Genomic DNA, 23171 nt, shown 5'->3' with positions numbered 1-23171 from the left:
TGAGAGGAGAGTGGAAGAGAAAAACAGGGTGAAGGAAGATTTTAAAAACACTCATTAAACAAACGAAGCACACAGCGAGACGCACGGCTGACTGAGATGGACTCGAAGACACTGAGACAAACTTGGGATTATCAGTAAGGGATCATCAGAAGAGGAGTTTCTCAAACATGGACTAGTCTGGGAGCGTGCACATATATAGACAAACACACACTCACCCTCATACATTCACACACTCTGTTCCCTCGTGAGAGGCCTTGGAAGCGGACAGGTGCCATTATGCAGGAGTCTCCAGGTGCGGTTGGTGTGGATGGCAGCTACACTAGTAATGTTCCAGCCTTTCTAACTAAGCTGTGGACCCTGGTTGAGGACCCAGACACCAACCACCTTATCTGCTGGAGTGCCGTGAGTCACATTTACATTAATATTACTGGTTACTACTTAATATAAATTTTTTGTACAGTATATATAAGAAGTGAATATGGCATAGGTTGTCTATGAGAGACTGACCAGCTTGTTAAAGCTCTGGGGAAACTGTTGAAGCTGATGTTGCAGCTTTAACAGTACAAAAAATCCTACATGTCTTTATTGTACGGTTGCAAGATCTTTATTTGGTGGTGACTTAGTGGTTTCAGTATCAAGGCTTTGTTATTGGGTTGTTTAGCTTGTTAAGTAGTTGCATTTCTGATATTGATTCTATGTAACAAGTAACTCCATCAGTGGACTAAAGCTTTGAACAGTATCGTAAAGTAAATATTTCTGTTAATCTGAAATAGTAACAAAAATCTATTTGTGTAGTGTGAAGGCATCGAGTATGATCACAAATCCAGCACAGAGGTTCTGTCATGTGTCCTCGAGAACACCGCTGTACATGTAAAGCTCACTGCTCATCCATGTTTGAGTTATTTTAACAAATGCTACACAACTGAAGCGTTACCCCCTTCAAAGTGTGTAACGTTTAGTTACAGCAGACCTTCCCAAAGTGTGGGGCGCAGAGCCATTGCGGGGGGGGCGCAGTATGAAAGGGGGGGATGCTTGGACACTGCTAGCACGGGGCGCCCACAGAAACGCAAAGCAGGAGATGAAGCGTCGCTGTATATGTTTCCAAACCAACTTCATTCTAAGCCAAAGACTAGAAAATATGGTGAAGCAAATCTTCCCTTTGGCTTCACCTGCACAAGTGCCGAGGTAGGTCTCCCTGCAGGATTGGTTTCCCTGTGTCGGGAGCAGCGCTGGGCTGTTCAAATCACGGACAAACAGGATCCCACATTCTTGATTTTTAGTTCACAAACACTTCTTGTAATGACTAACTACTCCTGACATTTTGGAGATGTTAGCTCTTTATACAGTAAAGTTACAGCAGGATACAAATAACATCAGGCTGATCCTGCCACGATTTGTCCCCCCTGTCTAAATCATGGACAAACAGGATCCCACAGCTGTTTATGTTTTTAAACTCATTTTGCACAGAGAGGCATTTTTGAAAAATGTATTGATATCAATGTTGAATATTATTACACAGGAAAAAAACAAGTACATGTAAAATAATCACACTGTGACGCCTCTGCCTTTGTAAATAGAGGGACAGTAACTGCATGTGTATGTAAGCGTATAAAACCTGCAGATAGAGACAAAATACTGTTAATCTGACTATCTGCCATTCTGCAATTCATCTCATGTAAACAACGTGGCGCACAGCGTGACGTGAAAAAAGGCACATACCTTTGACGTTGCGTGACGAACTCTGTATTCCTCGTCCACACGTAAACGCAAAAAAGGAGTTTTAAAAAAATTCGAGACACCGTTTACGTGTGAACGAAACAGCTGCGTTTTCAAAAGTGTAGGTGTGGACGCAGCGTAAAAGAGTTAGCAGTTTATTTTATTACTACCTGCAGTTTACTTGTATTTGCTTAATTGTTTACTAAATGTTTGAGGTGTGAAATAAACCGCAATGGAGCAAAATATGGGCGTGTGTGGTTGGAGGATGTGTTTGAGCGCGTGCGTGTGCACGCGAGGGGGGCGGGGGGCGAACATTTTTCTTGTAAAACAAAGGGGGGCCCAGCAAAAAGGTTTGGGAACCACTGAGTTACAGCAAAGTATAGTAGATTGTAGTAGTTTTGTTAATGCTTTCCTTTCCTAAAATTATAGTATGACATGAATGTAGTAACAAGGTCAGTGACACTAATGACACTTACTGAGCACATCATTAAAAAGTGAATTCTGCTACTTTCAGTCTTTGTGCCTTGGTGATAATTTGTTGTTAAGTTGAAATCTTCTGTGTGCGTGTAAAAACATTTCAGATCATTTTCCCTAAATGAAAAATCAAAAGTATAAAAGCATGGCCAGGTAAAGGTCCTTGTGTTCCCTTTCTAAGTGCTGTGTAATGTTTTCTTGCAGATGCATTGATATGTTTAGATTTAGGCGTTTAGATCCTCGAGGTTCCAAACACACTGTCGAAATCCACAAGATATTTGTGGCACATAAAGTACATTTTAAATACTCTTTAGTCTGTTTTTTATACCTGATGTATCTCGTGGAGTGAAGTATTCGTTTTCTTTTTTTTAATGCATGAAAATGTATTTTTAAAAAATGATGTCATAACAGAAAAGCTCCATTGTATTAGATTTAGCTCGTTTCAGTGCTGTTCCTGGACAGGTGCATACCCTCTATACTTTCAATGAACATCATCATCATCACCACCATCAGCTCATTGCAGTCTAATTTGGACTAATATTTTCTGCACAAAATACCCAAAGAAGACTAAAATCAGGCGTTTGAACGCCCTAAAAAGTGACCAAGAGGTCCTTAAAAATGATGCCAACAAAGTGATGTGATTTTGTTTATAATGCATCAAAGAAATTAACTAAATTTGAACAAAATAAAAAGGTTCAATATTATAAAAGCTATAGTTTAAATGTTTAACATTTAGTAAAAGCACTGATTTGATATAATCTAAAAATATTAAGTCAGTACGACTCAGCTAAAGTATCTGAGCTAAATTCATTTACATGGATTAAATATCTAATGAGGATATTGTTACATTTTCAAAGAGAAAGTTGCTTATTTACTCAATATCTGCTTCACAATTTTTCAAACAGAACAACTTAAAAAGTCAAATTCTAGTTTGAAATGGTGCCAAAAAGGTCACTTTGTTTCCTTACACTTTTATTCTGATCAGCCCATTTTAAAGTATTTATATGCTACAGCTAACTTGCATCATGTCTACAGATTAAAATGTATTAACACCAAGTCAATTTTGAATGATCAAAATATTAAAATGTTTATTCAATATAACCGGACAATTGTGTCAGAAATTATTTTGCAGAAATACTTTTTTGATTCTGTTCTCTCAGCCTTCAACAATTTATTGTAAGAAGAGTCAAAGTCATCAAACATGTAACCGAGTTCCTCATTAGATGGAATTAGATGGCTGTTTGCATCTACGGTCTTAATCAAAGAAAACTACAACAGTAACTCCCTTTCAGTTGTTACATGATCCAGAACTCCATAAAGTCGACATAATTCGGTGACTGTAATGCAAAACAACGATCATTAAACAGCCTCTGAAAACACTCCTGAAAGGAGCAGGAGGGAAATGTTAGATAAAACTTTATTAATCCCTCGGGTCGGTTCCTCTGGGAATTTAGTAAAATGTACAAATTTATACCTGCTGATAAGAAAAAAAAGGACAAATAAAAGATTCAATCTGATTACAAAATGTTCCTAATATTTAAGAACTAAATATACTTTTATAGTAAACACCAATTCTAACCGTATAAATGATCCTCAGAGTAATGTAGTGTGTGCAAGATGGGTGTAATAGAGTGACAGCACCACAGGAATGTGTTCTTATGGAGCTTCATATAGTTTGTGAAAAGTTCTATTAAACAATTTCTCAGCTACTCAGTGAAAATGGGAGGAAAGCATGACTCATGGAGGGAGAGAGTGTGCATGAGGGAATTTTACCTCTGATAATTAGATCTCACAATATGGGCAAAAACTGGGTAAAAGTTCTGTTGTTATTCATTTAATGTTCCCCAATACATGCAGCATCCATATAACGTTGATTTCACCTGGTTTCAAACAGTGATGTTGCATTTTATCACTGACAGACTCTCTGTTTGACCAAAACACCAAATTCCCAAATAGACAAACATTTTCTTTCATGTTTACACCGAGTTTGTGCTGCGCTGCGTTACTGGCGTTACTCACTGCTAGTTCTGATTAAAATGTGTTATTATTGGGATCAGTCATCTGTAGACGAACCCCGGCATCGGCCAGTTTTCCAGATGATTCCCTATTGTTAGTATTATTTAATCACTCATAACGTATTATTATTTAAAGTTAACTCAGCTACTTGTAAGAGCTTATCTGGATGTCTGTGAAATTCAGAGATGGAATCAAACGCAGCACGATGGTAACTGTACTCAATGTGTAGCTGTAAACACATTTAAAAAGGCTAAAAGTTAACCTGAGTATCAGTTTCTTCATGTTTTTGGTTGATCTGAGGAAAAGTACATCACAGCGGTGTTTCCAGTCACACTGAGCTGCTGTACGCTAATGTTTGCAACACAAAAACGATTCAGTACAGATTAGTACGCACATGAATAATGTATTTCTCTCAGTGCTGGATTAGCTATGAACAGAGATCCTGAAAACTGATTCTGCATTTCTGTTTGTTTTCTCTGTTTCAGACTGGGACTAGTTTCCATGTGTTTGACCAGGGTCGCTTTGCTAAGGAGGTTTTGCCCAAATATTTTAAACACAACAACATGGCAAGCTTCGTCCGGCAACTCAACATGTGTGAGTTTCTCCTCTCCTCTCCTCTCCTCTCCTCTTCATTCTCCATTTATTTATCAGTCCTACTTTTTGCTTATAGATGGTTTTCGTAAGGTGGTAAACATCGAGCAGAGTGGTTTGGTGAAACCTGAGAGAGACGATACAGAGTTCCAACATCTGTACTTCCTCCAGGGACATGAGCACATGCTGGAACACATCAAAAGAAAGGTATGGATGCAGATAGGAGCAATGTCTCTGAAGGAGTTCTTCATTATGCTAAATTGTTTGTTTTCCTTCATAAAAATTATTAAGATCCAGTCCAGATGCTTTTCTTTTCAAGCTCCTTAGACGACGCTTCTATCAAAGCCAATAACAGTGTGGTGCTTTGACCAAAGTCCAAGACCTTGCTATTGGTCCAGTTAGGTGAAGCTGCACGTTTAGAGAGGGTTTTGCACAAAAAAACAAATATTTTTATTTCCCTCTTACAAAAAGACATCTGAGAAACAGAAATCATTGTTTTCTTTTTATATCAGTCTGTAACAAACCATCTCCCTCAGCTCTGGACATCCAGTGACAACATCATACTTCAAGAGTTCAGGCGCAGCTTTTTTCACTGAACACTGTTCATAAAGGAGATTTAAAAACGTGACATGAAAACACAGCACTGGTGTAGTTTGTGGACATGAACTACCATTCGTGTAAAACTTCTGTAGAACTGTAGTTTTTCTGTTGTCATAAATTAATTCTATGCCAAAGTTCTTATGATTTATCTTAACATATTTATCCAGGTAAAAAATCTCATTGAGATTAATAATCTCATTAAAAATCTCATTTCCAAGAGAGTCCTGGCATATAATAATATAATATATATATAACATAATATATATATATATATATAATGAATGATTTGAATATAATTCAAATCATTCAAAAATGAGAAATGTGATTTTTCCTTTGCATTTGTGGGAAAGTGAGAAAAATGGACCCGATATTGATGCTTGATAATTGCTGGAGTTATTCATCATTTGAGGTGTTTTTACCTGAACACGCAACATGAATGTTAGTTTGGAAATGAGTTACCCAGAATGCATCATGTTTTCAGGTGTCCATAGTGAAGAGTGAAGAGACTAAAGTTCGTCAGGAGGACCTCAGTAAGCTGCTGTACGAAGTCCAGCTTCTCAGGACACAACAGGACAACATGGAGTGTCAGATGCAGGACATGAAGCAGTGAGTACAGGACGTGTGTGTCTGTGTGTGTCTGTGTGTGTCTGTGTGGGTCTGTGCGAACTGATATCACAAGTCCCGCCCCTTCTTGATTTTGATTTGTCATTGTCACAGAGGCGACACTGTTTCAAAAGTTCAACAGATTTTTAGGTAAAAGGAATTTTAGTGCAGCAGAAAATAAAAACACTCAACTTCAGACGATTCGCACAAACGTGCTGAAAAAAGTTTGACTCAGTTTGACCCTTTGACTCAAAGCCTGAAGTTTCAGACACACACGTTTCAGTCCAGTGTGAACTGGAGCATTAGACGTTCTGCAAAATCACTTTGTTTATTTTACTGTAGGTGCAAAAACTACATTTGTAGATTATTACAGTCATAAACACGTGTAAGCACAGAAACGTTTAATAGTTTATATTTGACTGAAATTTAAATGTGAATTACTGTGATTGTGGAAGAGTGTTGTGCTGTTCTCTGGAAGAATATAAGCACAGTCTTTCATATTAACTAACAATTATTAAAGCATAGACACCTAAATAAAAACAGTTAGCCCTTTTGGATCGTTGTGATCCTGTTTTTATTTATTTTAACATTTTAACCTCTGAGGGAACTGAAAAGTATGATGTGTGTGTGGAGCCCAGAAACGTGACTGACGCTTGTTCGGCTGCATAAAGTGTCCTTGTTCAGTTTTACACTGGCAGAGAAACGACATCCTTCCTGACTCTTCTGTCTCCTTGAAAAAATATTTCACATTTTTCTAGTTAAAAACATTTTTTTATTTGTCCTCTGAACTTGTTTTTTTTTTTTTTGGTAAAATAAATACAGCCATGCTACAGCAATGTCCGATCGTGGTCATCTGACCCCCCCACACACACACATTGCTGGCCCATGTTGAAGACAGGGATTGTGTCAGAGCAGCAGCTAACCTGTGTTTTGTTTCTCTTGCTAAGTAGATGACCTCACTTTTTTTCTACACACTATTGTTACTGAACAGAGCTGCTGTGCCTGTTGTGTGGCTGCTTTGTGCTCCGTATTGTTTGTTAATGAGAGAAGAGAATGTTCACCTGCTCACCTGACTAACACACACACACACACACACATCAGTAACCACTGGTAATCTTCTCAGAAAGGTGAGCACACGTGAATACAGGTGCGTGCATATGTATGTGAGCAATGGTGTGGACATCCATCACAGAAAGTCAGTGTGTCAGCAGGTGGATGATGAACATCATCGCTGTGTGTTTATGTCAAATTTAGACGCCATTGCTTCCTTTAGCTGCCCTGCACACATTTCCACATTGAGGGAAATTTGGGATATAACCAACACAACTATTTCAACTTTTCTTCTTTTGCACATCAACAAAACAAAGACAGAATCTTCATTTCCTCAGGGTGGATTGTTTTTAGGCAAACAGAGGAAAAGACAGCTAATAGAGTCATAAATACATTATAGAGATTGCACATGAATAAACTTGTTGTGCGTGTTTGGCTGGAAGATTTCTGCTGTGCACTGACACTGATGCCTGACAGGTTAAATGAAACACTGCTTGTGCCTGAAGCACAAAGTCACACATGCTCGTGAGATTAACCTAAATTAACCTAAAGTAGTGAAAAAAACCTACATGGAAGAATCGACTGTGCTCTGTTCTTTGCATCACATCGAAACCCAGTTTTTAACTCTGCTTATTAAAAACGTAATTAGTCTATAAACAGGTGGCTATAACAAAACGTTCAGGTCGTACTTGTAATGTTTCGCATTTGTTCTTATTCGTTCTGCTCGTTCCGCCTTTCTGATCTCTGCAATGTTTCCCCTCCGTTTGCAGGCAGAATGAGGTGCTGTGGCGGGAGGTGGTGTCACTGAGACAGAACCACACGCAGCAACAGAAAGTCATGAACAAGGTCAGTCTATGGGTACGCATGATGCATTTATATGTTTATATAAAACACAAATACAAAAGTAATGAAAGTTTTTGCCTTCACATTTGACTTACGCTTCTGTATTTCACATGTATCTTCCACTCTAAAGGAATAAACACTGAACAAATACTTCAAAGCTATATTTCGGTGATGTTACCGTTTCTTTCTGTTATCGCTGAGCTTCCAGCATCTTTGTAACTGATGAAACCTGCCAGAGGTCGGCAGCAGGAGTATAATTTTCCTTCCAGACGTCATTCAAACCACACAGAAAGTAAATAAAGTTCTTTTCACAGCTAAGGTGATTTATGTATAAATTTGTGAGACGTTTGAATGCAGGACTGACGGCACTTGTATCACAGTGTTTTACAGTATTTCTTTTGAACTTTTTGTTTTAGAGTTGAAGGTAAATGTTCTGGCGTCATAAAGCATTGTTTCCTTTGCTTTTATAGAGTGCTGTTTTAACACCGTCAGCTAGCTTACCGGATTGTTACTTGAAGCATCAGCACTTTTGCTGCATGTCTGATTCACAAAAAGATGAATCAGTTTATAAAGTGAAAATGGCATCAGACCATCAGACCTGAGAAACACAAAGGTTCATTGTCTGAAGATGTGAGCGGGGAGGTTAGGGCTCGTGTCTCTCAGTTTCCTGTTCTGTTTATATCTGAAGGTAAAAAATGAGAGTTGGTGATGTTTTCCTGTGTGAGCTGCTGATTCACACATGCTCGTTCTGTCTTTGCCAGCTGATTCAGTTTCTGTTCAGCCAGATGCAGTCCAACACACCCAGCACTGTGGGCCTAAAGAGAAAGCTGTGAGTAGACACACACCTACACACACAGAGCCGTGCACAAACACACACGGGCGCACAGTAGAGCAATCAACAAAAGTGAGACAAACAGGGCCACAGTGGGGCAGAGGGAAGGGCTGGCTCAGCTGACAAACTGAATAATCGAACTCAACAAGCGATGTGAATGGAGACAAGTGCTGAATCAGTCAGTCAGACACAAACACACACACACACAGTGAAGGCAGAGCAGGGTGCGCGACCCTGCACGACAGGCTGTGTGTGTAAAATGCTGGTTCAGCTTTGTTACTGAGAGTGAACGAGGCCGACGTGAGAAAGCAACGGCACGCCGCAACACACAAGTGCCAAAAAAATGTGTATTTCTGGGTCGGGAAGAATTCAGATGTATGCTTTGCAGAAATGTATGGGTTTTTTTTCATACACTTCCACAATCTGGGTTTTGTGTCCTAGTTCATCTACTCTCACTGCAAGTTTCCTTGCTCCAAAATCAACCTTTTAAAAAAGCTTTGAGCTCATTTCTGCATGGGTCTTAACATGTGCACAAGTCTAGCATGTTTGCCATCGTAGTTACAGTGTTAGCATGTAAACTGAAGCACAGATTCCTTGGATGGTCTGTATCAGCACAGACAACCATACAGTTTGTTGGTTAATCCATTAAAAACATTCCACATACACACCACAGAGGTCCAGTTTAATGATTTAAAATAGTGGAGGTGGGGTCTAGCACACCACTGGCTGCTGCCAGCTGAATTTGCCCTTCAGTGCTGAGATTATTATCCGTGGATATAAAGCACACACACAACCATGTGTTTGCTGCATGGACTTGTTGGTTAATAAATACAAAACCGAAGGAGCACATGAGCTTTTGAAAGACTGAATCTTGTTAATTACATGAAGCAGTGTAACAAAGTAGCGAGACGGATGGAAAAGAACTGTAACATTCAGCAGGTTTCAGTGTAAACACCACAGACAAACAGACGTCTGCTCCAGTCACACCAATTAACCATTTGTTAATTAGTACATTGATGATCATTGTGCGTAGCTGATATTACTACTGTTTTATAACTTAGTGAAACAATAACACTTCCTCCAGGCCTCTGATGTTGGACGATGGCTCTCCCAGCCCTCCTGCCTCCAAGTTCAGCCATAGTCACCAGATGGAAGCCATCCATGAGCCCTTCTACATCCAGTCGGTGAGAACGACACACCTCAAGTCTGGTTTTCAGTTTGTTGAAAGCACCGTGTGGACACATTTTACTGGGAACTATAATTAATAATCTGCTGTGCTCCTGCTGACCTTCCACATTCAGCACAAACAGCGCTGGTAGCAACATGCAGTCAAATCAGCTCTGAGGTAAACAGCTGGCCTTCCTAAGTGCTCGGCTATGTGCGATTCTAAAATGACCTTTAAAACCAACTGATCGAGTACATACACACTTCCCAATACTGATGAATCTAAATGTAAAACCATGACAACTACTGTGTTAAATCATAATTTATTATACAGATGAGGACAGAATCATTAGCACCTCTGATACTAATAATGAATCATATCATTTTTGCTGGATAATAGATTCTATTCATTTGTTGTAGGTTTTGGCAACTCTCACATACATCGCCTGAAATATCACAGCCCTTCTTCTTTGGCTAATCTCTCAGGCTTCTCCATGTTTGATGGTCTCTTCTTGCATTTACCTCAGTCTGAAGAACTTCAGTGGGATTTAAATCAGTGCATTGTGCAAGCCATTCGATAACATTCACTTTGGCCTTCTGGAGTTAGTTCTTCACTGTGGAGTGCTTGAGGTTTTCTTTCAAAATCTTCTGTTATCTTTCCCGACTCCCCACAGCTGTGTGTCACTGTGGGAATGGTGTCCTTAGGGTTGTCTAAGAAAAGCATCTGGAGATGCTTGAAGATGTTTCACCTCTCATGGTGGAGAGTCCCAGATTTAAGCCCTGTGGGAGTGTTCCCCCAAGAGGGTCATGGACCCCCTATTGATCCTCTACCTAATCCCACGAGCCAAGGTGTGAAAACAGGCGTGGGTCGCAATCAGCCAGGGTTTCAGGTCAACCCGCTGTGAGACTTAGCCCCACCCTATCATGTGATTTCCTGAGGTCAGATGGCCCAGGATGTGAGTGGTGGTTAAGGCGTCTGGGAAGGATCTCAAAACTGGATTATAGATGGCAGACAGTTGGTGTCGTAAGCCCCGCCCTCTGTTCAAAGATGGTGGTTCACAGTGGGCATAGATGCTTCTTTCACTCCTCTTTCAAACCATCTGTCCTCTCTGTCTAAGATGTGAACACTGGAGTCCTCAAAAGAGTGACGTTTGACCTTTAGATGCAGATGGACCGCTGAGTCTTGTCCAGTCGAGGTGGCTCTTCAAACAGGAGAGGCCTCTTCAGATATAAGTAGTGTTTCTAGCCAAAGAGCTCTAGTTTTGTCTTATCTGACCAAAGTCTTCTGGCTTGAAGACGTCTCTTCTGAAGAAGTAGAGTTTTGTTCCTGTGCAGGCTTCTCGTGATTATCTTCTTTGAGACTTCAGTTCCCAACTCGGCCAAGTCATTCACCAGTGTCTCGGTCGTTCTTCTGCTATGTATAAACACATCTCTCACTAGTTTCCTTCTTTGAAATCTTTTGCTTCCTACCTCTGACAGACTGGCTCTTTACTGTCCAGCTTTCTTTGATGAAACTTCTCACTCCAGTTCATGATACTTGGAATGATAACTTTGGATCCATCTCCTATTTTATGAACATCAACAATTATTTTTTTCCATTTTAGACAAGCGTGTTTATAACTGATGCACTTTTTAACCTTTAATCGGAGGGGTTAATCATTTTGTCCTCTGTTTGAATACATATCCTTTAACACTCCGGCGCCATCAATCCAGCTGTTACAGTTCGTCACCACTAGGGGGAAGCAATGTGCAGTGACAGATTTAGGGGGCCACCGATGTGCTTCACTTCAGTCCGAGGTCAAACACATGAGTCTGTAAAGGACTGTTACATACAGGCTCTGCTGCAAAGGCAACAATCACAGAAGTGTTGAACTTGAAAAAGGTCTAAACGAGTCCAACGAAATTCTGACTTCAACTGTTTTCAGGAACCAAAAGCATTTATGTGGGCTCACAACCAGATATGTTTGAACAGATTCTAGGTTGTGTGTTGTTGTTTTGTTTCTTTAACTAAATACAAGCATCCTGAAAATCTTCAACTTCATTGGTGCTAAATTTATTAGAGCACAGTCACATCACAGTCCTCTCGTCTTTGCCCTCAGCCATCCAGTGATACTGCTTCCTGCTCTGCTACCGGACTTGCAGGAGGACCGATTATATCCGATGTTACTGATATGTCTCAGGCGAGCATGGCTCTGCAGATGCAGCCTGATGAGACTAGGTAGGAGATCCATGTGTGATTTTCTCGGCTCACTATTAAAAGCTACTTTTAACACACAACGTGTGACTCTGCTTGTAGGGAGAAGTGCATGATGCTGATCAAAGAGGAGCCTGTAAGTCCAGGGGTACGAGGGGGAGGAAAAGGAAGCAGTGTACCGGGAGGAGAGGCTGTAGCGTTGACCTCCCCGTGTGAGGTGTGCTCCTCTGAACCACCTGTCCTCCCTGTTGCAATGGTCCAATCTGTTCTGGAGGGGAGGGGCTCTGTAGGCTCCATGCTGGAGAGGAGAAGCAAGAGACCTGCTCTGGAGAGGTAGGTGCTCACAGGTGGACGAAGTCATGGAAAATGTAATGCAACAGAAAAGTACTGTGAGGTGTATGAATTGTATAACACATCCTCCATGTGTGTGTGCAGAGCTGAGGTTGCAGACACAGTGGAGAATGTGGACATGAGTCTGGAGGAGCTGCAGCAGCTGCTTCTTAGGAGCCATCAGCAAAACGCTGTGGAAGCTGGGACCAGTGCTGTCATGGATGTCAGTAGATATTTGCGACATCAGGCTGACCGATGTCAGTTTGATGATTATTAGGGATGGGTATCGTTTAGGTTTTATCCGATACCAGTACCAAACCGGTACTTTTGAAATGGTGCCGGTGCTTAAACGGTGCTCGAACCGGTGCTTAAAGAATGGAGAACACAAACTTTGTCCAAAAACCTCTCATGTTCGGCTGTTTTTTGTAAAAAGATAACAATGTTAGCCTTTTCTGCAGCTATAGGGGATTTATGGTATCACTCTTGGCTGGAAGCAGTGCTTAAACAATGGAAAAAAAACACCAACTTTGTCCAAAAACCTCTCATTTTTAGCTGTTTTCCACTTTTTCTTTGGTCATTTTTGGCCAGGGTGAAGGGAGCATCTGCCATCAAACAAGAAGACAGCCGCATGTAACTACGACGGTGTTTGCTAGTTCACCTTACATGCATTAATGTAATAACGTGGTTAGCCTACTCAACGTAAATTACACACGAACAACATTAAGCTACTCACGCAGAGAAGAACGGCTGCTGCTGCATCATCATCCTCATCATTTCTGCTACACTGGCAGGGCTAGGGGCCAGGACTCTCCTCTTCGGGTTTTTGGGGGATGTTGCTAACTCCGGGTCCGATAACAGGCACCACACCCGCAGTAGATGTGCTCGATGTGAGGTCTCGCAGCAAGCTATCAAATACGGCGCATTTCTCGGCTTTAAAAAAACACTATGCGTCGCCAGGTGTTTCATCAGATTTGAGGTGTTACCTCCTTTGACAGTATCACAGTATCAGCTTAAAGCACTTGTTGCAGGCTGCTGAGTTTGCATCTTTTGCTGTGAAGTACAGCCAGACTTTGACCGCTTCGCCTTGGGCATTTTTAATCTGTAGCTGTGCTCTAAAAGAACGTACGTACCTGGGCCCGCCTACTACGCTCGCAAAGGTAAAATGATTGGCTAGAATCCAAAGTGTGTGACATCTCAGTAAAAAAAAAAAGCAGAAATAAAGCACCGAAATGTGCGCTGCTTTTCGGTCTGGTTACTACCGTTTATGTCAGAACCGGTGCCATGATGGCACCGGATACCGGTACCCATCCCTAATGATTATAGACAGCAGCCAGTGGAGTGTATTATTGTATTCATATCATTATGCTGCTTCCCTCCTGTTTCTTCTAGCCTTTCAGTCTAAGTCTGCCTCTGACTGAGTGGAACTTCACAGAGATGGAGTCCAACCTCAAACCAGTAAGTTTAGTCATGTGACTCTCAAAGCTTTAGTCACTGGGAGGTAAACCAGCTCAATAATATTGAAAAGACCCAACAATCTACTACGAGCAAGCACGTGGCGATGATGGAGAGACTTTCATCTTCTATTTTATGTCCGGTTTCAGTAACATTAAATTCAATGTTCATCTGATTCTTAGACATTTTTCCGCACAGCAACACAAGTCCTTCAGTTTCACTACGATGATGTGCATCAGTGTGAAAACACTGATCAGATACAAAGTGAATGCTGTAACAGGATCAGTCACATCAGTGCAGTGTGAAAAAGCCCCAGCAGGTGGAGCTTTACTACAGCAGCTCCATACTGCTCTGTGACAGAGACACTTAAGGAAGCAGAATGTGACTCTGATACAAACTCCAGATGTTTTTATACCGTTCACCTTGTGGGAAGCTCTCACTACCAGCAGCTGCAGGAGGACAAAATATTCTTATTACAGCCTCATATTCACTGGAGTTTAGTGATGTTTTGTATGAGACCTCTCCACCTTTGAGGATCTTTGAGAGTCCTTCTGCAGCTCTAATCCTGATTGGTTGATCCCATGGGCTGGCCTATTGATGTGTCACCTGCTGATTGGTTCCTGTGAACATTTTAAAAACACTGGTTCCTGCTCAGCCTCCAGTCAGTGATGATGAACTGACTGACACCGGAGCTCCCCAGTCTCTTATTTTGTAAAGCATCTCAGCCTTTCCTGTGGTGCCAGCACTCTTGTGTGGGGGGAAAAATGAGTGTGTTCAGACCCTGCAGCACAAAGTTTCTCTCCTCTCAAGCCTTGGGGTTCTCATCAATCAGTCGCTATGATACTTTGGAATGATCTACAGCAGCAGGGGAAACCTGCTCGTGTGTCTGCTGGAGTTGAAACTTCTGTTGAAGTAAATAAACATAATTTCTCCATGCACTGCAGACCAACCCAACTCTGCTAAATGTCTGCTGCCAGCTCAAGCAGTGAAGGTTTTGGGAACACTTTGGAAAGCTGTGCCTTTTCTGGCTTTCTCCTCGGTCACTATTGTTGGAGTTTCTTCAGTCAGACTTTCCCCCACTTTCGTGCCTCAGAGGTGCAGCCCTCTTTCTCGATACATCGTCACCAACATTTAAAAACCCCACTTTGAGAGATCTGCATTTTTAAAAATTGCCTTGAAGAATGGTCACATGGTAACCCAGTGCCATGAAATGTTGATCTGAAGTCAAAGGAGCTTGCAAAGAAAAGAGTCTGGACTTCTTTAAGTTGCTTGAAGACGTTTCACCTCTCATCCGAGAAGCTTCTTCAGTTCTAAGGTCAAATGGTGGGGAGTCCCAGATTTAAACCCAGTGGGAGTTTCCCCCCAAAGAGGGACAAAAGGACCCCCTGATGATCCTCTAATCGCCTGAGCCAAGGTGTGAAACTGGGTGTGGGTCCCAATCAGCCAGAGTTTCGGAAGAGCTCATTGTGAAACCTGGCCCCACCTTATCATGTGATTTCCTGAGGTCAGATGGCCCAGGATGTGAGTGGGCGTTAAGGCGTCTGGGGAGGGAAGTCAAAACTGGATTATAGATGGCAGACAGTTGGTGTCGTAAACCACCGCCTCTGTTCAAAGATGGTCGCTCACAGTGGACACACAGTGGCTTCTTTCACTGCTCTTTCAAACCATCTGTCCTCTCTGTCCAAAATGTGAACATCGGCCAGAAGAAGCTTCTCGGATGAGAGGTGAAACGTCTTCAAGCAACTTAAAGAAGTCCAGACGCTTTTGTTTGCAAGCTCCTTTGACTACGATGAGCTGGATGATGGAGAACCTTCACAGACACGTTGATCTGAAGTGTTTTTTCAGACCAACCACTGCTAACTGCCTTTTCCTAATTGTTGGCCCTGAATATTCCTGCTATCCTACAAAAACACAAAACCCCAGCACTGCACTCTGTTAAACTGTCTTATAATTACAGTGTTTTCTGATCCTGTGTCGCCACATTGTTATATATGCCATCCTATATTTCACATGTACAACACGGGTGGCTTCAGATACCCCCCCACAGCCCACTCATGTTGACTGAAGACACAAAGACAAGCTGTGGAGCCCTGCTAGTTCTTTCAGTCCATGTTCAACAACACACGACTGTTTAATACAACTGTTACTTTAACTTGTGGTCTGAGTCTTAATTCATTCTTCATCCTGCTTCTGTTCCTCTTCAATTTAGATGAGAACACTTGATTGTTGACATTTTCTCTGTATGATTGTAGAGTCTTTACCTTACAGCAGCGGTCCCCAACCTTTTTTGCGCCACGGACCGGTTTATGCCTGACAATATTTTCACGGACCGGCCTTTAAGGTGTCGCGGATAAATACAACAAAATAAAACTAGTACCGGTACCGAAAAAAAGAAGATTTATTCATAACACACGTGAAAAGACCCAGGAAAACCGAGTTAACGATAAAAACGATAACAAAATAACGCTGAAAACCGATAAAAACCCTGAAAACCATACATTTCACACCTGAGCCTCAACTCTCGCGGCCCGGTACCAAACGACTCACGGACCGGTACCGGGCCGAGGCCCGGGGGTTGGGGACCGCTGCCTTACAGTATAAAGTGCATCAAGGTGGTTGTTGTAAATAAAACTGAGCTCAGATTATTCAGTAATTATAAATACATAAAATTCAGCGTTTTGTATGAAGAACACATAAAGTGTGATTTGGTGTATTTTGGATGTTTTAAAGCCACTAAAATTACAACCTTTTATTAAATGTTCAAAGCTCCCTTTAGTGCCACGTTTGTTCATAATCTTTTCTGTTCCCAGCATTTACAGCCTTAGTGTTTATTAGCATGGATATTTCACAACAACATGAACAAGTGAATGATTTATTAGCTCGTACTGAGTTTTGTACAGTGCAGTCCTCACATATTTGTTGTGTGAACAAATTGTTTGATATAATATGAAACGTTTCTGTTGGGATTTATTTTAACGTGTGCATGTTTATTTTCACAGTACATGTTCCAGAACCAGGAAGTCGAGGCTTTTCCAGCCGCTGGCTGTGAAGAACAGTGAATTTGTGCCGTGAATAGTCCTTTCTGAGGCGAAAGGTAACAGTCTCTTGTTTAAGACTAATGTCAATGCAGCTTCATATCTTCAGAGGATAATCAGACTAATCGAACTATCAAACAAATCCATTTCTTTGTGCACAAATGCAGGACTGTTTTTTACAGTGTTGTCACGTCACGAAGAAATGATTTAATCAGCGTATTTCTCACATCAGCCACAAACCACACGCATGCTTCATCTGACCGAATCGTATTCGTTTAGCTGCTGGAAAGTGTTCTGGTAACTTTTTGTGATTTAAATAGACTTTTTGCCCGTACACAATGAGACACAGCTTCTCATTGTTCGTTCATAGATCCCCCTGGTATTACACTGAAAATAAACATTGTAATGTATTAAAAGATATAAAAATCGCGACACAGCTCCTCACTGCTCGCACACAGCAGACCTGCTCTCTGATTCTTGTTCAGGTTTGCCATCGTGTGGTCAGAATAGGACTTCATAGGTTCAGAAGTCTTTGGATGACGAGAACATTTTAGCTTCTGTGTATCGACTTCGTAGATCGTTAGTTAAGCAACCTGGGACTGAGGGGGCGGCTGAATCCTTGGTTTGGGCTCAGGAGGAGACGCACGTTGCTTTGGGATGTGTCAGGGAGGAAGTTTAAGAATCTGCTGCATCAGATATGTGGAGGTACCTGCTATGGTGACCTCTTGAAAGTATAAATAGTTGTTGTCACTTTTAAATGAAATGAGTGGCTTTAATGCTTGCATGAATGAAACCGTTATTATAAAGCCATCACTTGACCCACATGTCCAAACTCCTGAAAGAGTAGCTGTCCAACTGCTCATCGCAGCACAGAAACAGCTTTAGTGAAGGTTACAGCTGATACTCTTATATAGGGCTGCCACAAACGATTATTTTGATAGTTGACTAGTCACCGATTATTTTTGCGATTAGTCGACTAATCAGATCATCATCCATTGGACGTAAAACGTAACAGGACAGGACACCGGAGTAAATTCTCCAGCATCTCACACTTCTGATGATCAGCTGTCTGCTTGACGTTTATTCAACTGTGTAAAAACTTTAATGTCAGCCAAACCGATTTACTCAGGAACAAATAAAATACTACAAAAAGCCAAACAGTAACATTTATAAGTTATCTAAGTGAATCATATATCATGTTTAACCTGAGTAGCGAAAGACGGCGGTGGGTTTGAAAAAGATCTGCCGGGAGTCCGGTGTTCTCACGGCTCTAGTGAGCCTTGCCCCCAGCTAGCTATCGAGCTAGTGGGTAACAGACGTCTCCGGAAACGTCGGAGCGCTTTTGAAAATATGTGGTGTCTTGATAAACTGAGCAGATATTTGAGGTTTACACAGCTACATTCTCGCCTGAAAATATGTTAAACGTTTATTTTGTGACCCAGAAAGAATAATAAGAGTAATATTAAAACTAACTAGCTGCCGCCATTGTTGGAAACTGAGCTGGGCTGCGCTATGAATTCTGGGACACAGCTTCTTCTTCTTCTTCGGGGTTTAACGGCAGCTGGCATCCTTGTATATGCAGTGCTGCCATCTTCTGTTTCAGTCCGTTATTACACTCTTAAATCCTGCTACTTATTCCTGCGTCTTTTGTGATCTTACAAAGCTTCAAACGACGCGTCGACTATTAAATCAATCGTCGACGATTTTGATAGTCGACGTAATCGTGACTAGTCGACTAATCGTGGCAGCCCTACCTAATAATGATCCTTATTGCTGTTTTAGAGGAGCGGTGCTTCAGAGGATAGCTGCAGATTTCTGTCAGAATCTGCAGATTATACAGAACAAATAAAATGTTCACGTTGTCTTCCCAACAGTTTCACTGGATGGTCAGGAAGCGTTCGCGATGTCTTCTCCGGAGCTGATAATTGGCGTCTGTCTTGTGTCAGTGACGTAAAAGACGGATTTAATGCGACATGACCATCAAACAGCAGTCACTTTCTAAAACATCGGATATGTATCGGATTCAGCACCACATACCAAAGTGACCCAGATCGGCTTTGAAAATATCGGATTTGTGCCGTTCACACTGTCACACCATGATCGGATAGATGGGTCGCAGAGGGTCAGAAAAGTCAGATTTGATGCACTTTCGTCTGCAGTGTGAACATAGCCTAAGTCTTTCCCACTTCTCAGTCCTCTGAATCCTGAAGTATACACGTTCAGTATACGACCTGCTAATTGAGGATTATGAATCTAATCCACAGAAGAGCATCAGTTCTATCTGAACGCAGGGCAGCGGGACAAGGCTAATCAACCTTTATACTCACCTCAGTTTCAGGTTCCAAATTTCTAATAAATCAGGTCATTAGACTTGTCAGGATATGACTCAGGCACTAAAGAGTGCTGCCATTGTTGGAAACTGAGCTGCGCTATGAATTCTGGGACACAGCTTCTTCTTCTTCTTCTTCTTCTTCTTCGGGTATTTAACAGCAGCTGGCATCCTTGTACATGCAGTGCTGCCATCTTCTGTTTCAGTCCGTTATTACACTCTTAAATCCTACTACTTATTCCTGCGTCTTTTGTGATCTTACAAAGCTTCAAACGACGCGTCGACTATTAAATCAGTCATCGACGATTTTGATAGTCGATGTAATCGTGACTAGTCGACTAATCGTGGCAGCCCTACTCTTATAGCCTGCTATACCTCAGTTTGACACCTCAAACCTTTATATTTTATTACAGAGATTAGCATGCTGTAGGCTTTAAATGTACTGTGGGCAGCGGATGAACCAAATCTCTTTAATATGCTCCAATTTTTAATATAAATGCATTATTTTTAATAACAAAATGAACGTGATGCCACACCGATGACTGAAAACTGTGTCCTCAGTTTCTGACGCTCCTTTCTCCTGTTTGTGTCTGCAGGTCACAGACGCTGCTGTTACGCTTTGTACTCCAGTGGGCACCAGTTTGAGCCCCAGGCCCTGCCAGGCTATTTCCTACACGTGACTTTGATTTTATTCTTTATACATCCACATGCCTACAACAGAAAAAGGTCTCTGCAGTCTTTTTGATCAAAGCTTTTACTTCCTGGTTATTTGACTTCATCGGATCTATCAGCTGTCTGCTCTGTGGGCGTGAACGATACCTACATGGCGAAAACAGATGTTAGTGACTATGATTTTCACAGTTAACCAATCACAGAAGAGCATTACGACAGCATTACATCTAGACTCTGATATTAAGCCGGATGGATGCAGACGGTGCATTCTTGGCTCCTGCACTTTAGTCTTTGTGTGAGAGGGAGTTCCTGCTTGGAGAGGTGACTTTTTCTTCCTATAAAGATTTCACGACAGATGAATATTTTTTATTAGTTTATCCTTATTAAGAATATGATGTATTTGTATCAAAGAACAAACTTTGGCAGATTTTATGTGATTTTCTCAGTCTGTGTAGGAGTGTAGGATTTGAGGTATACTTTAGGCATTTGAAAAAAATCATCACTATCCTTCAGAGAGATAAGCGTGTTAGCGTTTCTATCAGGCTGTGTTAAAATCCATAAAGAAGGCTCTCTGAAATCTATCGCAGTAGAAGGTAACACCCATCTTTGCACAGTCCCGACGTGAAGCCTGGGATTAGGTTATTTCTCTTCTGTCTGATTTAAGTGTTAAGTTTTAATAGACAGATTCTCATTTGACAAAATCTACACTGGACACTACGGCATATTTGCACAATCGGTATATCTGGTCATTTATCTCTAGTTACAACAGTGGGTCATTGATTTCCTGTTTGTAAATAGCCAGCACTGGGTTGCTCAGTAAATGAATGACAGCATTTTTAAACCGTAATCTTTCATCTTGGAGATGAGTGGTCACACAGTGTTGCTGCACTTGTATCTGTGCTCAGTGCTACACAGTAAGTTCAGACTTTCATGCATAAAAACCAAAGTCAGGACAGGGGGCTACGCCAAAACCACAAGGAAAAGAAGAATTCGTCAGCTGTCCAGGAGCCGGTGTTTACTTTGACTTTGTTTTACTGAATGTACGGTGGGGTGATTACTTGATAATTGAATCTTTTACCTGCTTGAAGGAATGCGTCTTATTTACTCTGGATAACTACAATTTATTAATGATTATGCCGTTGGACATCGAATATTAGTCCTCACCACTGTTTGGAGGCAGTAGATGAACTTGAATTGTGCAATACTGTACAGAACTGTGAGAAACTGCAATGACCATAGGAATGTAGAGAGCAGCAGCTGTAAGCGGTGGACTGGAAAGCACCATAGAAAGATGCACTGCAGAAGGATAATGTTAGCTTGTGAGCCTAAAAGCCCCACTATTCATACCGAGTCTGACAAAAGCTTCAAATTTTAGTAGCATTAGTGAGGAGGTCAGCTGCAGCGCTGCCTGCAGCAAGCCCACGACCAACATTGTGCTGCATCGTGTAGCCGCGCCTCAGTACCTCGGCGCTCAACCAAAATCACGACTTGTGCAGAAAATCTGCAGCTTTTGCCCACGATGTGAAGCTGACCATCATGGTTTTTTCCCCATATACATATATATATATATACATATACACACATATATATATATATATATATATATATATATACACATACATATATATGTATGTATATATGTTTTTTTACACACACACACTTATACACTTGCAGGCTAACATTTGATTATTTCATTCTCCATGCAGCTTTTGGAAAAGGGACGGAAAGCAAGTTGTGGTGTAAACAAATGAAATTGCACTAAAAATGACAGTTGTATGATATTTGAGAGTACACAGTACATTTTAGAAATAGCATTTATTTGTGTTCCTCATAATAAATATGAGTGTAATTACTTTTTTCCAAGGAGTGATGAATACATGCATTCAGCTGCTGTTGTGTTCTTAATTTATTCCGTTTTCCACTTTTAATCATTTGCACTGGAAATGATCAAACTGTGTGTTCAGATGACATTATGCCTGTCGGGATTGCAGACAGATAAATAAGTATTGATGTTCAACGAGTGAAAAGATCTCTGCTGTAACAAAGCCTGGCATCCAAAAGCACCTCTGCACGCTAAATGGACTCTAAGAAATGTGCATAGAAACACACATCACGTATATTAAAGCAGAAAATCCTGTCGACACCGGCTGTCAGTGAAGACAAAGACATGATCTCAGTGCTTAGATGCTTTTGAAAGTGGGCCGCTGAAAATGTGAATTGTTTTAAATGGATTTTTATTTTTAAAGAATAAAGTGTATCGTTACAGGGAGTCAAAGAAACTGAACATGTATTCCACCTGTGTGTGAAATATTTAAATGGATACTCCAAATAAAAATTCATAACAAACAAATTATTTATTTGAAGGATTCATCAGAATGTGTTAAACTGTATTTATTCTGTTTTATGTAAACAGCTAACAGGAGCATGCTAAGTTAACTTGTTAGCTAGCTTAGTAATAGTTTATCTAAAGTAGGGTGACCAACCGTCCTCTTTTCCCTGGACATGTCCTCTTTTCACGTTCTGTCCGGGGGGGATTTTCGAGATTGATAAAAATGTCCGGGTTTTCCTATATTCTGACAGAGGACCCATGTGTGTGACGTCATCCCCAATCTGCTGCTTTGTGCGCACGTTCTGCGCTCACAGACTAGTGATAGGATTTCCGGCTCTTTTTAGAGAACTGGCTCTTTGGGCTCTGAACCGGCTCTTCAGGTTGTTTTGTTGCTTTAATTAATTTATTATTAACAGTAATATAAAATTATGCACAAAAGGAATTACTAATGTAAAAAATGTGGTTTTATTTATATATGTTTATATATAAATATTTATGTTGGACCCTAGAGACAAAACACGTACAAACTCCAAAACGCTTTTCTAGCTTTAACTGAACTTCCAAAACAGAGCTACCTAGATCACTTAAATTACACAATTGAAAGCATATGTGTATTGTTTGTGTATTTATACACAAGCACTCATATATCTTCAAATAATTAAAAAAAAAAAGTTCATTTACCTGTTACTACCACACACCAAATCCGGTCGTTGGTACTTGCTGGCTTGTGTAGCCACTAGGTAACAAAAGTTCAACACTGCCCCCTAGCATCCTGGAGCACTTCTGTTGTGTTTTGTACGTGTTTTGAGTTTTTATGTGTTTTGGAGTTTTTACGTGTTTTGGAGTTTTTACGTGTTTTGAAGTTTTTACGTGCTTTGTCTGTAGGGGCCACCGTAAATATACTTTTATTTATTAACGCCACATAAAATATAATAAATAAA

The 23171-nt window shown here is 41.0% G+C and overlaps 1 protein-coding gene across 1 annotated transcript; it reads left to right on the top strand.

The window, feature by feature from the left end:
* hsf4 (heat shock transcription factor 4) lies at positions 1 to 21543 on the top strand. Its single transcript, XM_084932702.1, has 13 exons — positions 1 to 402; positions 4692 to 4800; positions 4877 to 5004; positions 5879 to 6003; positions 7821 to 7896; positions 8655 to 8722; positions 9810 to 9909; positions 11989 to 12107; positions 12186 to 12416; positions 12519 to 12636; positions 13803 to 13868; positions 16865 to 16959; positions 19826 to 21543. The coding sequence occupies exons 1-12, from the start codon at positions 277 to 279 to the stop codon at positions 16922 to 16924; spliced, it is 1326 nt and encodes a 441-aa protein (XP_084788828.1). The 5' UTR covers positions 1 to 276; the 3' UTR covers positions 16925 to 16959; positions 19826 to 21543.
* Positions 21544 to 23171: the final 1628 nt, after the last annotated feature.

This window comes from Perissodus microlepis, chromosome 7, assembly GCF_051167445.1.
Source record: "Perissodus microlepis isolate ML-2025 ecotype Zambia chromosome 7, ASM5116744v1, whole genome shotgun sequence".
Classification (NCBI taxonomy): domain Eukaryota; kingdom Metazoa; phylum Chordata; class Actinopteri; order Cichliformes; family Cichlidae; genus Perissodus; species Perissodus microlepis.
The sequence above is the reverse complement of the archived record's forward strand: the minus strand, read 5'-3'. Positions and strand labels throughout refer to the sequence as shown.